This window comes from Microtus oregoni, unplaced genomic scaffold, assembly GCF_018167655.1.
Source record: "Microtus oregoni isolate MIOR12 unplaced genomic scaffold, Mior012 000034F_ref0000314, whole genome shotgun sequence".
NCBI lineage: Eukaryota > Metazoa > Chordata > Mammalia > Rodentia > Cricetidae > Microtus > Microtus oregoni.
Window position 1 is genome coordinate 5,193,041 of NW_024543093.1, and position 15,558 is coordinate 5,208,598.

Sequence of the window (15,558 nt, forward strand, 5' to 3'; positions counted from 1 at the left end):
CTTGGTGATAATGGACACATTGCTGTTTTGCTGTTTAGACCCTTTATAAAACACAAGTTAGAGAACTTAAGGAAGAAAGTGAAGAGAAGACTAAGCTGTGTAAAGAGTTACAGCAGAAGAAGCAGGACTTACAGGATGAAAGGTAAGGGCGGGCCTTGTCCATGGGTGCATGTCCTGTTCTCAGCCTCCTTTTTACCAAGTTAAAAAAAAAAAGTGATAAAGAATCAAGTAGAGAAAGACTTTTGATTCATAATGAAAAATGGTCATTAAAATGCCATCTCCAAGGGATCTGGGACTTAGCTTGGGAAGACTGTGTGTTTAGAATATACGCGGCCTTGGGTTCAATCCCATTACCATATGCTTATATTTTTTATGGTCTATCTCTGAAATACAGAGACTCTTTGGCTGCCCAGCTGGAGATCACCCTGACCAAAGCAGACTCTGAGCAGCTGGCTCGTTCCATTGCTGAGGAACAATATTCTGATTTGGAAAAAGAGAAAATCATGAAAGAGCTGGAGATAAAAGAGATGATGGCTAGACACAAGCAAGAACTTACTGAAAAGGATGCCACAATTGCATCTGTACGTAAAATTCTTGGTGCTTTGGGTTTGTAATTAAATTATTGTGTATTAAAAATCTCAGAAACATCTAGGAGCTGTGTCAGATGTAAATTAAAAATTATCTGTATCTGTTAGCAAATGGTGACAGAGTTTAACTAAAGAAACATTTCAGAGAAAACTAAAACAGAAAGCAGTTGGTCTTGTGCTGTCAGTCAGGCAGAGCTACTGATCACCACAGTAAGGGGAGTGAACAGTCGGCTAGAGGGAGGTGCGTGCACAAAACCTGTGTTTGTGCAGATAGGAATAAAGCCAGTGCGAAAACACTCAGTCGGGAAGTGGGTTTGGAATAATGGGGTTTTATGTGAAAGGAATAATGGTCAATCTGACTAAGTAAATTGTACCTAGCTTAAGAACCAGATGTGAAAAATAGAAAGTTTAAGCTTTTAGAACCTAAAATGTCTATGTGACACAAGATAGCCTAAAAAAGAAAAGATACTGGAATATATTAAACAGCATTAATTTTTAGAATATATACAAAATTCCTATAATTCATTAAACAAGATGAAACAATTTAGAAGAAAATTGGCCAAAAGAGAGCGCAAATACATCAGTAGATGCTGTTCTCCAGCAAAAGGTCAGATAAATGCCATAGATTTGAAATACCCATTATGTGACTGAAAATAAGCTGTCAGCTTCAAGTGTCTGGAAAATGACATTTTTCATTACAATAAATGGAGAGTTAAAGTCAATATAATATCTGTAATTTTGTTAATAGTATGACCATTTGTGGTAAATTTTAAGTGTATGGTACCACCCAAAGAAAGTCCACACTAAGATAACTATGCTAAAGAAACTAGCACAGTGCTTAGAGACACAGAGATGCTTATAACAACAAACCCTTGCATCTCAATCGCTAAATAGGCGTAGAGGCTGGAGAGATGACTCAGTGCCTAAGAGGATCTGGGTTTGATTCCCATCACCCACATGACAGCTCATACTTGTCTTGTAGCAACTCTGTAGTTACAGGGTTTTTGACGCCCCTTTCTGGTTTCTGAGGGCACTGCACACACATGCTACAGAGACATACATTCAGGTCAACACTTATATGCATTAAATTAAAATTAAAAATAACAGATGTGGTAGTACATGGCTGTAATTCCAACATTTGGGAAGTGAAGGCAAGAGGGTCAGAAGTTGAAGAACACCCTTGTTTACACAGCAAGGTGGAGGCTAGCCTAGAATACATACAACTGTGTCTTAGCAAACAGAACCAAAATAGGTACATTAAGTATGGTAGAAAGTGGAAGTAAACAGAAGTTGGAGCTAAATGAATTTTATATATATGCAGGATAATACAATTTGTTGTTCTTTATTTTGATCTCAGAAAGACCCAGAATTCACAATCTTTGTCCTGCCTCCCCCTCCCCCTGGGTTTAGAAACATTATCTGGCATTCCCACATCTTAATTCTCACTATCCTTGGCTGCCTGGGTCTCACTCTGTAGACCACACTGGCCTTGAATTTATAGACACCCCCCTGCATTTGTTTACTGAGTTTTAAGGTTAAGGGTATACTCTACCGTGGCAAATTTAATTCTTTATTAAGTAAGTCATTATTTATTTGATTTTATTTGATTTTTGATATAGGGTTTCTTTCTTTAATAGTCCTGGCTATCCTGGAACTAGCTCTTGTAGACCAGGCTGGCCTCAAACTCACAGAGATCCACCTGACTCTGCCTCCTGAGTGCTGGAATTAAAGTTGTGCGCCACCACATATTATTTCTTGTGTTTATAATGAAAATGTGCAGTATTTGGTGGGAAAGTTGAGCATATAAACTATAATAAAACTTAAGGAAGGAAAGATAGAAATACAATCTGAATGGAATATAGAAAAAGGGTGTCAGCTTCGGTAAAAACTCATTTTTTAAAATTTTAAATAACATTTTGAAAGAAACACTGCAGTTTTTAAGCTTACTCTTCATGATTGGAACACAAGTCCTTTTTCTCCTTTTCTTGATTTATTAAGTGATTTTCTCATTTTAAAAAAAAAACTGCTAAGGATTTGTGGCAAAGGGGCAGATTTTTGGTTTTTTGAAATATGTAAGAAGTTTTGAGGGAGCAACAGTTTTATCCAGGGAAAGTCTAGTGTGGTAACACAAGGAGAGGTGAGAGGTGTTCTAGGGGTCTCAATTTGGATTACTGTTTGACAACTAAAATTTTGTAAATTAATACGTTGGTTTTCCCCCCACTTGTGTTTCTTAGCTCGAAGAAACAAATAGGACACTAACTAGTGATGTTGCAAATCTTGCAAACGAGAAAGAAGAACTAAACAACAAGCTGAAAGACACTCAAGAGCGTATGTATTAGCAGGAAGAGAGCTTACTGTGAACATACCTAGTAGCTGTAGTTATTGGTGTAATTTTAATATCTGTTTTTTCAGAACTCTCCAAGTTGAAAGATGAAGAGATCAGTGCAGCAGCTATTAAAGCTCAGTTTGAGAAACAGCTGTTGACTGAGAGAACACTCAAGACTCAAGTACGTCACCAGAATGCAAATGCAATTCTGAAGTTTGTTTTCATTCCTGTCACCTGTCACTTCTAGCTCTAGAGGCAGAGACTGTGCTCATTGTAATACCAGTGTTTAAATAATTTCCTGGTTTACTTTTGTCAAGTTAGAAGAAACTTCATATGTCCCACATTCTCCCAGCTTTTTATTATTTGCTAATAGGCTGAAAAGTGTCAGGTGGTCTGAAAGGGCACATGTGATGATTGACACCTCTCTGCCAGCTCCCACAGTTGGATTTGTAGGAAAACATGTGGGTGCTAGTACTATTCTCTGTTGTTGGACAAAGTACTTTTTAGTGCCAAGGCAGAATTCACTTCCTCCAGATAGAAGGAGGAACATTTGCCCATTAAAATCTCTCTTATAATAAAAGTTGGATTAGTGGAAAATGATATCAAGCATGTGATTTAGTGAGGAACACACCTAAGGCCTGGCATACGCTAGGCAAGCATTCTACCCAAGCTACACTCACAACCCTTCAAACACTTTCAATTATCATTCTCAAAAGTCATGAGAATAAAAAAATATTTAGAATACAGGATGGATGCCATGGACCACCCCAGTCGGGTACTGGGATCCCTGGGACGAGGGTCCTTGAGGGCTTGGTGGTTAAGGATTCGGCGATGACAAATAGAATCAAACACAGAGGCAGTTTGAATCCGAGTGTATTTTGCAGCTTTCAAACAAGGATTTTTATACATAGTGAAACAGATACTGAAATTCTTAAAAGATGTGTTTAATGAAGCAATCACGGATAGAACAGATAACATCATTGTCATTTGGCAAAGTAAAACGTAAAATCATCCAAGGCTAATGGCACATATCCAAGAACAGGTTGATAAATTTTTATGGTCAGTTATTGTTTAACAACTAGTATCTGGTCTTTGTAAATCTTCAAGATGTAAATTTAAACTATTGATTCTTTTTGCTTAGGGCTTTCTCTACTATATACCTAGGCCCATTTTTGATGACATATGTACAGTCATGAAATTTTTAATGGGAAAGTTTTAGACTTATTTTATAATTTTGAAAATAATTTATGAAGTAAAGCGCTGGTTATACGGAGATAAGGTTATGGTTACCAACCATCTCAAGGAATGGTTTCTTGCTTGAAGTCTCAGTGTAGGTTATCAGGAACATCTTGTAAATATGAAAAGAGAATAGAAGAAGATAAAACAAATGGCCATGAGAACTATGGCTTAATATTTCACTCCGGCCACGAGTTCCACAACCAGTTCCAGGAGGCCTCCTTCTTTTGAAGTTTTCACCTCAGTCTGTGGAACTTGTTACAGATTCTACTGGGGCCATTTCCACAAGCTAAAAGTGTTTTCTTTATAGCCCTGTGTATAGGAGAGGAATTATTGGTGATCATGTAGCTTGCAATTGGTGGGTTTCTGAGAAAACATCAGCATAATTATTTGCTAAATGCTTATTTTTTTTTTAAGGCTGTGAATAAGTTGGCAGAGATCATGAATCGAAAAGAACCTGTCAAGCGTGGTAGTGACACAGATGTGCGAAGAAAAGAGAAAGAGAACAGAAAACTACATATGGAGCTTAAGTCTGAACGTGAAAAGTTGACACAACAGATGATCAAATACCAGAAAGAACTGAATGAAATGCAGGCTGTAAGAACATGCTTACACTGAAAACATTTCTTTAAAACAGAATTATTTCCTTTTCTGGGTGGTTGCAGAACATTTCTATTAGCAGTTATTACTGAACTATGGCCAACACTCATAATATTTATCTCATTTGTTAATATATTTTCTTACAGCAAATAGCTGAAGAAAGCCAGATTCGAATTGAACTCCAGATGACTCTGGACAGTAAAGACAGTGACATTGAACAGCTGCGTTCACAGCTGCAGGCCTTGCATATCGGTATGGACAGCTCCAGTATAGGCAGCGGACCAGGGGATGTTGAGCCTGATGATGGATTTCCAGGTACACATTCTTGGTCAGCCCTTGTATTTGCCTGACATTTAGGTCATCTGATTGCTTTTAAGTTCCATGACCTGACTTTGCTCTTGAAAAAATATTGATCATTTCTTTAAGGGAAAACCTTTTTGGAGTAGCGATTCACATGACATTTTGGACTTGTTTTGTTAAAAATAGACATGTAATGAAATTGTAAATGATTGGATGTTTAGCTCTTATGTGATGTAGTATCTGTCTTTTAAGCTTTCATTTTTTCTCTCTCTCTGCTCTGCCTTGCTTCTTACTTGTGGGCATTTAGTTCATATCACTCAGTCACACACTATGGAATCCATGTCCTTCACCTACCAACGTTCCTCTACTTCTCTCAATATTGCCACTAAGCCCTCCAGTTCTCACACGCTTCTTGATTCTGACTCTGAAGACGATTCTTTGCCTTATTTACCCATTTCATCGGAGCCTAATGGTGCAGGTGACATCCTGAAAAATCTTTCTGTCTTTGGAGTTTTCCCAGCTACTTAATTTTATCTTTTTGAAAATCTTTTTATGATATTAACTAACAATCCACTCACTCAACATACTGTGTAGATGGAGTGAAAAATCTGCTGCATGAACTGCAATTTGATTTTAAAGCATTTTTAAAATAGCTTGTGATTGTATTTGCTAGATTGTTTGATTTTTAGCCAACTTTCCAGAAACAGAATGTTGTATATCCTTGAAAGTGCATGGCTTTGTCTGTTTTCAGACAACTTTTCTGTAGTTCTGTATCAAGAGTGACAGTACAGAAGAGAACAAAATCCTATGACTGCTTCAGAGACTGCGGTCAGGCTTTCACTGAATATGTACATGCTCATAGTGTGCACAGGGAACAATTCGGTCTGGTCCTTACCTGAAAAGCCTCCCAGGTGAAATAGTGAAGAGTCCAAGAGCATCTTCTGAACTCCCAGAGTTCTCAGTGATCTCTCTAGGCTCCAGTCTCCTCATCTGCCTGTGGGTTAGAGTTCTGTTGTGGGGAGCTGTGGACATAGAGAGCTTGTGTAGAGCATCTAGTACAGTTGGAGCATAACAGTTAAAATCTGTAGTAACTTGTAGTATTAAAATATTCTCTTAGAATGACATCCCCCTTGCTAATTTCATTTGAAAAATACTAAATTTATAATAAGAGCCCCAGGACTTAAGATACTTTCTTTTGTTGATTTAAGATATACTTATTTTGATATTTTAGAGCTTAGAAATTTTGGTTATATTGTTCCTTGTTAAACAGGTTTGCTATGTATTGTACACAATTAGAATAGTCGTTCTAAAATTCCATATTTTCTGAACACATACTCATTTAAAGAGCTTTCTACTCAACAGTGCACTTTGCACCTCTAGTCATCCCCACAAGAAGAGTGGACTGCTTGGTGTAGATGTGCAGTAAAAAGACCTCAGTGGCTCTTGTGATGCTTTTCTCCTGAATTTTGCCAGTGCATGAATTTAATCAATGGAGTATTTGATGTTATAATTTGGAGTATTTATTTCTGATGTGACCTTGATTTTGTTTTGCGTTGTGGAATGTGATTCTACTGATTATGCTTTATTATAGTAGTTTGGGTACTTTATGGTCTGAATTCTAAAGGGCAGGCTTGATTGGCTTGTGACTTCCACATTAAAGTTTTATTGAATTCTTCATTGTCGGGGAGGATCATTGTATTTATATTCATGTATTGTTTATTTACAGAATCAAGATTAGAAGGATGGTTGTCATTGCCTGTGCGGAACAACACTAAAAAGTTTGGATGGGTTAAAAAGGTAATCATTACTTTTGAATGTGGTTCTTTTAGCTTCCGATTTAACTATAGCCATTTTCCTTCTGGAGTTGTAGGGTGGACATGCCTGCATGTCCGGACACATAAAACCTGCTTATGCTTTCTGGTGTGGGTTGATGTGACTTGTTTTCTGTGTAAAAGACTTACTCTCTGGGTCATTTCTAAAATGGGTTCTGAGGTCATAATTAGAAGTTTGTTCTTCTGGTGCTTTTGTGTCCCATGGAAAACTCCTCCAGATGTGATAGAAAGACCCTTGATACTTGATACTTGTGTTACCATGGCTGTTCATGTTTGATCAAGGTGATGCGATTCTATGTGTAGATTCCAAATCTTAAAGTAGGTATGATTTCAGTTTCATTTGTTTCTTCCCCTCATTTACTTATTTAAAGCTTCTACAAATAGAAACCTGTTACCTTAAGGAAAACTTCTCTAAAACAGCATTCCTGCTTTTTATTTACTTGCATAGCATATGACTTTATCACAAATACAGAATCTCTTGTAAAAGAAAATACAGTGCACAGTAATTTGATAAGTTTCTCTCTTTCCTATTTTTAACAGTATGTGATTGTAAGCAGTAAGAAGATTCTCTTCTATGACAGCGAACAAGATAAAGAGCAGTCTAACCCTTACATGGTTCTAGATATAGAGTAAGTGTCTCATGTAGAGTCTGAATAATAGAGCCTTGTCCATCACAACAATCACAGCACACCTTTCATGCTCCTAGTGCAACAATTTTCCTTTGATTTCCTTTGTAGAAATGAAAGTTGATGGTGTTTAGTGTGCAAGACACCTGTATTTCATGGTTTAATACACTATTATTTAAAGAAAGTTCACCTTGAAAATTTATCTTAAAAATTATTTAAACAATAAAACAATAGATGTACGCCTTTAATCCTGACGTGAAAGGCAGATGCAGGTGGATCTCTGAAGGCAGCCTGGTTTACAATAGTGAGTTCCAGGACAGCCATAGTGAGATAGTGAGACTGACTCTGTCTCAAAAAAATCAACAACAAAAACCAACCTTGTCGAAGAGCATCTAACATCAGTCAATAAAATAGCTGATTTTTAACTTCTGGCATAAAATGACCAATGTAATATAATCCTTGTGTAACATTTTACTTACTCCTTTATTTAAAAACCTTTTATAGCAAGCTGTTTCATGTCCGACCCGTTACCCAGACAGATGTATACAGAGCAGATGCTAAAGAAATTCCAAGAATATTCCAGGTAAAGATAGTGTTTGTGTTCTTTATGTGACATGATGCTTTAGATCCCTTTCTTCACTGGCCTAGGACTGCTTCACACTCTCCCTTGTGTCACACCCCAGTTGAGATGCTTGGCTCTTTACAGTGTGCTGCTTCTGTCTGAGGACAGCTCTATCCTGATGGTGGTGTTTGCTAGTTTATGTTATGCCTCTGGGCTTTGTTGGCCCTTTCACAAGATGGGTGGTGGTTTTTTTAGAGCGTGAACTTACTCCTGTTTTGGTTTTATTATCAACTCTGGAAATTTTAAAAATTTCAGTTTGGAAGCAGTAGCACTTTTTCTGTTTATTTAAAGTGAAGGCGAGCTTTTACTTTTACTGCTCCTGTTTAAAAAGCCTTCAAACCATAGGGCTGGAGAGATGGCTTGGTAAGAGCTCTTACTTCTCCATCAGAGGTCCAACGTTCACACCAGATAGTTCACAAACACCTGTTACTCCAGTTCCATAGGATCCAATGCCCCTTTCTGATCTCCACAGGCACTGTGTGGGCACATGTGTGCGTGCACCTGTGCGTGTGCGCATGCACACACACACACCTTTTTAAAAAAGTATTAAAGTGCCCTATCAAAACCGCTGTGCCCAATCCATTGTAGGGGAGTTGTCCTTTTTTTTTTTCCTTTTCTTTTCTTGAGTACTTATGCAATTTTATTTGGGCATTTATTTGCATATCGTCTCCCTTTTATCCCTTAACTCTCCAAATATCTTTTAAAATGAAAATGCATATATTTCACCCACTTTTTTCTTAAGAAATGTAAGCAATTATTGTAGTGTCATATTGGACTTTCGTTGTTTGGATAGGAGGGACACTGGAGACTGAACCTAGAGTTTTGACCTTCCACTGAACTATACTACTAGCCCTAAATGAGTCACTCCTAGAGGAGTGAAAGGGGAAACCCACCTATTCAAGTGTAAATTTGCCTTTAGTTAGCCTATCCTGATAGTTTTGCTATCAGATACTAAAGCAAAAATAAGGAGGTCCTGTTTAAACACATCAATTTTTTTTAGTGTGATGCAAGAGTAGTTTATCAGAAATGTTTCTGTATAAAAATAACATAATGCAGGACCTGGAGAGACGCCTCAGAAGTTAAAACAAAACAAAACAAAAAAAAAAACACTTGGATTTGGTTTCTAACACCAGAGTGGTGGCTCACAGCCATCTGTGTTCCAGTTCTAGGGGATTTGATGCCCTCTTCTAACCTCTGAAATACCAGGCATGCATGTGGTGCACATACAAACATGAAGGAAAAATATTAATAAAATAAAATAAATAAATCTTTTAAAAGTGTGTAACAGTCACTTCTGTCCTCTTGGTATTTATAGATTCTGTATGCCAATGAAGGAGAAAGTAAGAAGGAACCAGAATTTCCAGTGGAGCCTGTGGGAGAAAAATCTAATTATATTTGCCATAAAGGACATGAGTTTATTCCTACTCTTTATCACTTCCCAACTAACTGTGAGGCCTGTATGAAGCCACTGTGGCACATGTTTAAACCACCTCCTGCTCTGGAGTGCCGTCGGTGTCACATTAAATGTCACAAAGATCACATGGACAAGAAGGAGGAGATCATAGCACCTTGCAAAGGTGAGCTGGGAAGTGCTTGCTGTGCTTTACTTGGGCTTGGGTCATTTTAAACACATTAATTTATTTCAAATAATTCTTTTTGTAGTTTATTATGACATATCATCGGCAAAGAATCTATTGTTATTAGCAAATTCAACAGAAGAACAGCAGAAATGGGTTAGTCGGTTGGTGAAAAAGATACCTAAGAAACCTCCAGCTCCAGACCCTTTTGCCCGATCATCTCCTAGGACCTCAATGAAAATACAACAAAACCAGTCTATCCGGCGACCCAGTCGACAGCTTGCTCCAAACAAACCAAGGTAATAAGTAAAATATGGTAGAAAAGTTGAAGCTGCTTTCTTAAAAGTTGCTTTTTATAGCCAGGCGGTGGTGGCGCACGCCTTTAGTCTCAGCACCCAGTAAGCAGAGGCAGGTGGATCTCTGTGAGTTCGAGGCCAGCCTGGTCTACAAGAGCTAGCTCTAGGACAGGCACCAAAGCTACAGAGATACCTTGTCTTGAAAAAAACCACATACACAAAAAAAGTTGCTTTTTATATCAAACTAAAAACTTGGATAATTATGATTTTCCTTTTCTTGATATTTTAATGAATCATTGGAAACCAAATATTTTAAACTTACAGTGTGTATGTCTTATTCTCTGATGTGGCTAAAAAAATATATTTTTGAAGTTACAGATATTAAATTCAACCAAAATCTAAAGGTGATATTTTATTACTTTTGTATATAATCATGCTATTTTCATCCTTAATAAGCACATGGACTAATTAGTGATTTGAAAAATGGCATTAAGATTATACACAGATGTTTACGTATGAGGTGCACACACACGTTACAAACTTTTTTTAGTTAGATAATCTGAGAAGCAGAACTGAAAGCAGTTTCAATTTTAATTTACATTGATTAGTGCAAAACAGTGTGTTTTAAAGAGCAGTACAGTTCAGCTTGAGATGAACTGAGTGACATGGGCACTGCTTGGAACTGAAGTATCAAGGGTGATCTTGATATAGAGAAATGCTGAAACCATTTTATATGGCTTCACTGACTGAAGTCACATTACATTGGGATTCAGAAGTACAGTTTCTTGGCTTATTAGGTACCAGACAATTGTAAACATGGCTTTCCATTGGAGATGAAGGTTTGGTTAGCTGATGGACAGAATCTTAGGTTGGTCAGAGATCTGATTTCAGCTGCTTTGTTGCCTAACACAGGACCTTCAGTATATAATTGATAATGTGTTTTGCTTTTGTTATCAGACTTCTCATATGAAACTTCTGGAAGTAATATCTCCAGGAAATAATTTAGAATGACAAAAGTAGATTTGGTGTTTCAGTAGCAAAATGGTTGGATATTTTGTGTGTGAAATATGATAAAAATTAGCTGGGCATGGTGGCACACACCTTTAATCCCAGAATTTGGGAGGCAGAGGCAGGTGTATCTCTGAGAATTTGAGGCCAGCCTGGTCTACAGAGTGAATTCCAGGGCAGTCAGGGCTACATTGTAAGATCTTGTCTCAAAACAAAAGAAATATTAATGTAAAATACTGACTACATGATAGTAATTAAGCTAAAGGTTCTCAAAAGGTACGCACTGAGCAGGTTGGATTTAGGAACGTGAATGAGCACACAGAGTGTTGGGGGAGATAACAGCAGTTAAGAAGAGGCCAAAACAAAGGTCTCTAAAGGAGGATAGAGAGGTTGCTCAGACAACTACTACTCTTAAAGAGGAAGTTAGCTCATAGCACCTGCTTCAGGTGGCTAACAGCTGCATATAACCCCAGGCCCAGGGTTTGTTTTTACAAAAAAAGAAAATAAATAAATCTTACTTAAAAACCTTAAAAGAATTGAGAGACAAACACAGAAGTCCATTTTGTATAAAATGTCTAAAAATTAAGTTTTTATTATTAATATTGTACAACTGTTAATGCATAAATGCTGTTTTAATTAATACTTTATCTCTGTCTTCTGTGCTTATACTCTGTATATCTAATTGGGTAACATTAAAAAGTATAGGTTTATTTAGTACATGGTTCTGGAGGCTAGGACATCTAAGCAGCATGGCACTAGCATCCAGTGAAGGCTTCTTGCACCATAACTTGGCAGAGGGCTTCATGAGCGGAGAAAGTTTGCTTTGTATAACAGAACTATCCCCAAGGAACCCACTCATCTCTGAAATGACTGAAATGTCCTCCTAAGGGCCTGCTCTTCAACACTGCCACCTGGGAATCAATTTCCAACAGATAGATCTAGTGGTCATATCTAGACAGACCTGCCTTTTCTCCCTCCTAAGTGCATCAAAAAGACCATATTGCCCAAGGACCAGGTGTTTAGGTCCAAATACTCTAGACTCAATGTCTGCACTCGTAGCTGTAAAGTCTGCTGTTTGACAATGACGTAAGCAGAATTGGACAGTTTAAAGATGGTTTGGAAGTGCTACTTTTAGAGTGTGTTCTTGGTCAGGTGGTACACGTCTTTAATCCAGCACTTCGGAGGCAGAGGCAAGCAGATCTGAGTTCAAGGACTACATAGCAAGACCCTGTCTCTACAAAAAGAAAGACTCAACCTTACTGAGTTTAAGTTAAATTAAAGCCGTACTTTTTATCTGCAATGTTATGTTGTGCTGAGACTGGGGAAGGACAGAGTAACAGGCAGTAACAGTGGTAATTTGATGCTGGAGAGCAAGCCTGGATCCAATTAAAAAGGATAGATAGATTTTTGCAAAGAACTTTGACTTGTTTTAATACCGATTTCTCACATAATTGTTTTAATGTCAGTTTCTCAATGACTTACTGACGTATAAACTGAGAACTGATAGTAAAAAAAAAATGTGTAGAAGAAAAAGTTTAATAAAGATTTTTAAGTAGAAATAACCAGAATTAGGTGACTGAGTGGAAGAAAATGAAGAGATGTTTTAAGGACATAATTGCACAAATAACCTAGTATTTATAGTTTTAATATAAATTTGCAATTCTAGGGGACTGGGAAATGGCCCAGAGAGTAAGAGCACTCATGCAAACATGAGTACCAAGTAAAACTTGGGTATGGTAGTGCATGCCTGTAATGTTACAATTTGCGAAGCAGAGGCAGGAGGATTAGGAGTTCAAGGCTAAGCCTGGTCTACACAGTAAGCTTGAGGCCAGCCTAGGCTGCATAAGACTTCGTCTGAAAAAAAAAACAAAAACAGAATAAAAAAATTATTCAGTTTATTTAAACATGCAAATAATGAGACCTTTCTACTTCTGCAAATCATATCCAGATCTAAGAATGAGGTCTGAGATTACTGGGTAAGTTATACACACTCAAGTTCAAAGCCACTGACTGGTATTCACAGATATAACCTTGGGGACCAGAAAGTTTCTTGGCAAAAATTCATGAGCATCATAGTTAAGAATAATTAAAGTTCCCCCCACCCCCAGTCTTAAGGTGTTGTTACAGTATAGATTATTTAGTAGGAAGAAACAGATCAAGGGTGAAGAGATAACCTACTTATTGGGTAAAGGCACCATACCTTGGACCCACATGGTAGTAGAGAAATTATTCCCACAATTGTTCTCTGACCTTCAGGCAACTTCCATGTTGTATGTATGCACACATACAATAAATAAATGAGCTTAATTTTTAAAAAGCTAAAGGTTTATATAATCTGAAGGAAGAGTAGTGTGTTAATTAAGATTTCTAATTAAAAAGACACGATTCATCTTCCTGTTTTATGTCCAATTCATTTAGCGAGTTACATGGACAATGCCTCTTCCATGTTTTCTCTGCCCTGGTTTCCATATTAGAACATAGCTGTTGGTGAGCCACTCAGCAGGTAGGGGGTCATTCAAGAGTTGAGAGATCTGTGTTCCCCTTGTTGATCCCTTCCAAAGTTTTATCTTTTATGGTGTAATTTATTAAGCAACAGGAAATGGCAACTGTCAACTGATAATGTAGTTTGTTTTATACTTCTCAAACTGAAAATCAGTGTAGCTACATCTTTATCTGGACAGTAGGAATCAGTGTAAAGAGCAAATTATATTCTTAGCCCAAGTAGTATCTGTTTTGGGTTCCCCCAGAGAGCCCTTCTTCATTGTGCCCAGTCAGCATGTTCACACCTGCCCACACCTAAAGAAAAAATTTACTGGATGTTTCCATTGGAACTGTTGGCTATGCTGCTCCTGAAGGGACACCCCTTCCTCCCCCTCCCCCCCCCACTACCTGAGACAGGGTTTCCCTGTGTAGCCCTGGCTGCCCTGGAACTCACTCTGTCGGTCAGGCTGGCCTTTAACTCACAGTGCTGGGATTAAAGGCGTGCACCACCACACAAGGAAAACTTCTAGTACTCAGCACACTCCAGCTGTAGTACTCTCTACGTTCTGCAGTCTGTAAAGATCAGAGCTATAAACTTGCCAACCTCCTGTTACAGATTGCTTGATTTGGCATTTAAAGACTGGGATTGGTCATTTGATGATGTTGATGGTGATGATGATGACGATGTTTTTGATTTCTGAAGAAATAAATGGGTAAATCAAAATGATTGAGTTCTTAGTACTTCCATGTAGTGCATGTGGTTTGCACTTGGACTTCCTTTTCTTTTTTTGAACTAGTTTTGAAATTTTATAATGTTTTTAGTAGGATATGATTAAAAAGTAGTTTTCAGAAATATTTCTAACTAGAATTTCCATAGCAAATGTAAGTGAAATGCTATGTTCAGATTCTTTATTGGCTATCAATTTAATTTGAAATTAAAATATTTTATCTTTCAAGTTAAGTATGGAGAAATAAAAAAAGGAAAAAGCTCTGGTACCGTTGATTCATTCCAAAGAAGCTGTATACAGAGTATTAAAACTTTTTTTTTAATATTTACTTATTTATTATGTATACAATATTCTGTCTGTGTGTATGTCTGCAGGCCAGAAGAGGACACCAGACCTCATTACAGATGGTTGTGAGCCACCATGTGGTTGCTGGGAATTGAACTCAGGACCTTTGGAAGAGCAGGCAGTGCTCTTAACCACTGAGCCATCTCTCCAGTCAGAGTATTAAAACTTAACAGTGTTTTCAGTCTCAGACTAGTTTGTGAACATAGCATTCTTTCTCCTTCATTCTTTCTCCTTCCTTCTCCTTTCTTCTTTCTAACTTACAAGAATTAAAACCATAAAAACTATAAATCGGATAAATTCAGTGATGTATCTTTCTGATTTTTCTTTGCAATACAATGAAATGTTTGCAAGAATTTAATACTACCCTTGCTAAAATAAGAATATGAGTGACATGCTGTGAACAATTCTGTGCTTTTAAGAAATGTAAAGCCAGACATTTTGGCACACTTGTAATCCCAGCACTTGAGCAGTGGGGAGCCAAGAAATGGCAAATTCAAGGTTATCTTCGAGCTACATAGTGAATTTGAGGCTAGTCTAGGTTGCATGAGACCTTGTCATTGCAATATGCGAGGCCACAGTTCACACTCAACAGGCTGAGACAAGGCTTGTGAGGTCCATACCAGTGCAAGTGAGACCTTGCCTCAGAGGATGGAAAAGTGTTCAGAATGGTTTCCTTAATTAATAACAAGACTGAATGAAAGTTAAACCTCATGACTTTAAATCTTCAAGTAGGCAACTATTTGTCTTAACTGAGCATGTTGTGATGGCATGTACTTAGATCATGTGATACTATGATGTGACCTCTGTATATAGGCTGTGACTGTCTTTATACACACACACTACAGTGTATTTGTTCCCCTTTTAGCGTTGTTTTGTTTTGTGGCAGGGGAGAGTGGAACCCAGGGCCTTGGGCTTGCTAGACAAGTGTTCTACCCCTGAGCTATACTCTAGAGGCTAGAGTCTAGCCCTTTATTCCTATTTTATAGATATGGAA

General features: G+C 37.7%; 1 protein-coding gene across 2 annotated transcripts in view; it reads left to right on the forward strand.

Annotated features, from left to right (window-relative positions):
• Positions 1–15,558, forward strand: part of LOC121432519 (rho-associated protein kinase 2) — a 102,570-nt gene that overhangs the window by 83,448 nt on the left and 3,564 nt on the right. Inside the window, exons 22-33 of one of the 2 annotated variants that reach the window (XM_041630512.1) lie at positions 39–142; positions 395–581; positions 2,822–2,915; positions 3,000–3,094; positions 4,567–4,746; positions 4,896–5,064; positions 6,776–6,846; positions 7,422–7,510; positions 8,012–8,090; positions 9,445–9,706; positions 9,792–10,005; positions 14,108–14,204. In XM_041630512.1, the coding sequence (XP_041486446.1) occupies positions 39–142; positions 395–581; positions 2,822–2,915; positions 3,000–3,094; positions 4,567–4,746; positions 4,896–5,064; positions 6,776–6,846; positions 7,422–7,510; positions 8,012–8,090; positions 9,445–9,706; positions 9,792–10,005; positions 14,108–14,192 (1,629 nt within the window). In that variant the 3' untranslated portion in view covers positions 14,193–14,204. The remainder of the gene's footprint in view (positions 1–38; positions 143–394; positions 582–2,821; positions 2,916–2,999; positions 3,095–4,566; positions 4,747–4,895; positions 5,065–6,775; positions 6,847–7,421; positions 7,511–8,011; positions 8,091–9,444; positions 9,707–9,791; positions 10,006–14,107; positions 14,205–15,558) is intronic. The other variant, XM_041630513.1, reaches the window with a different exon arrangement.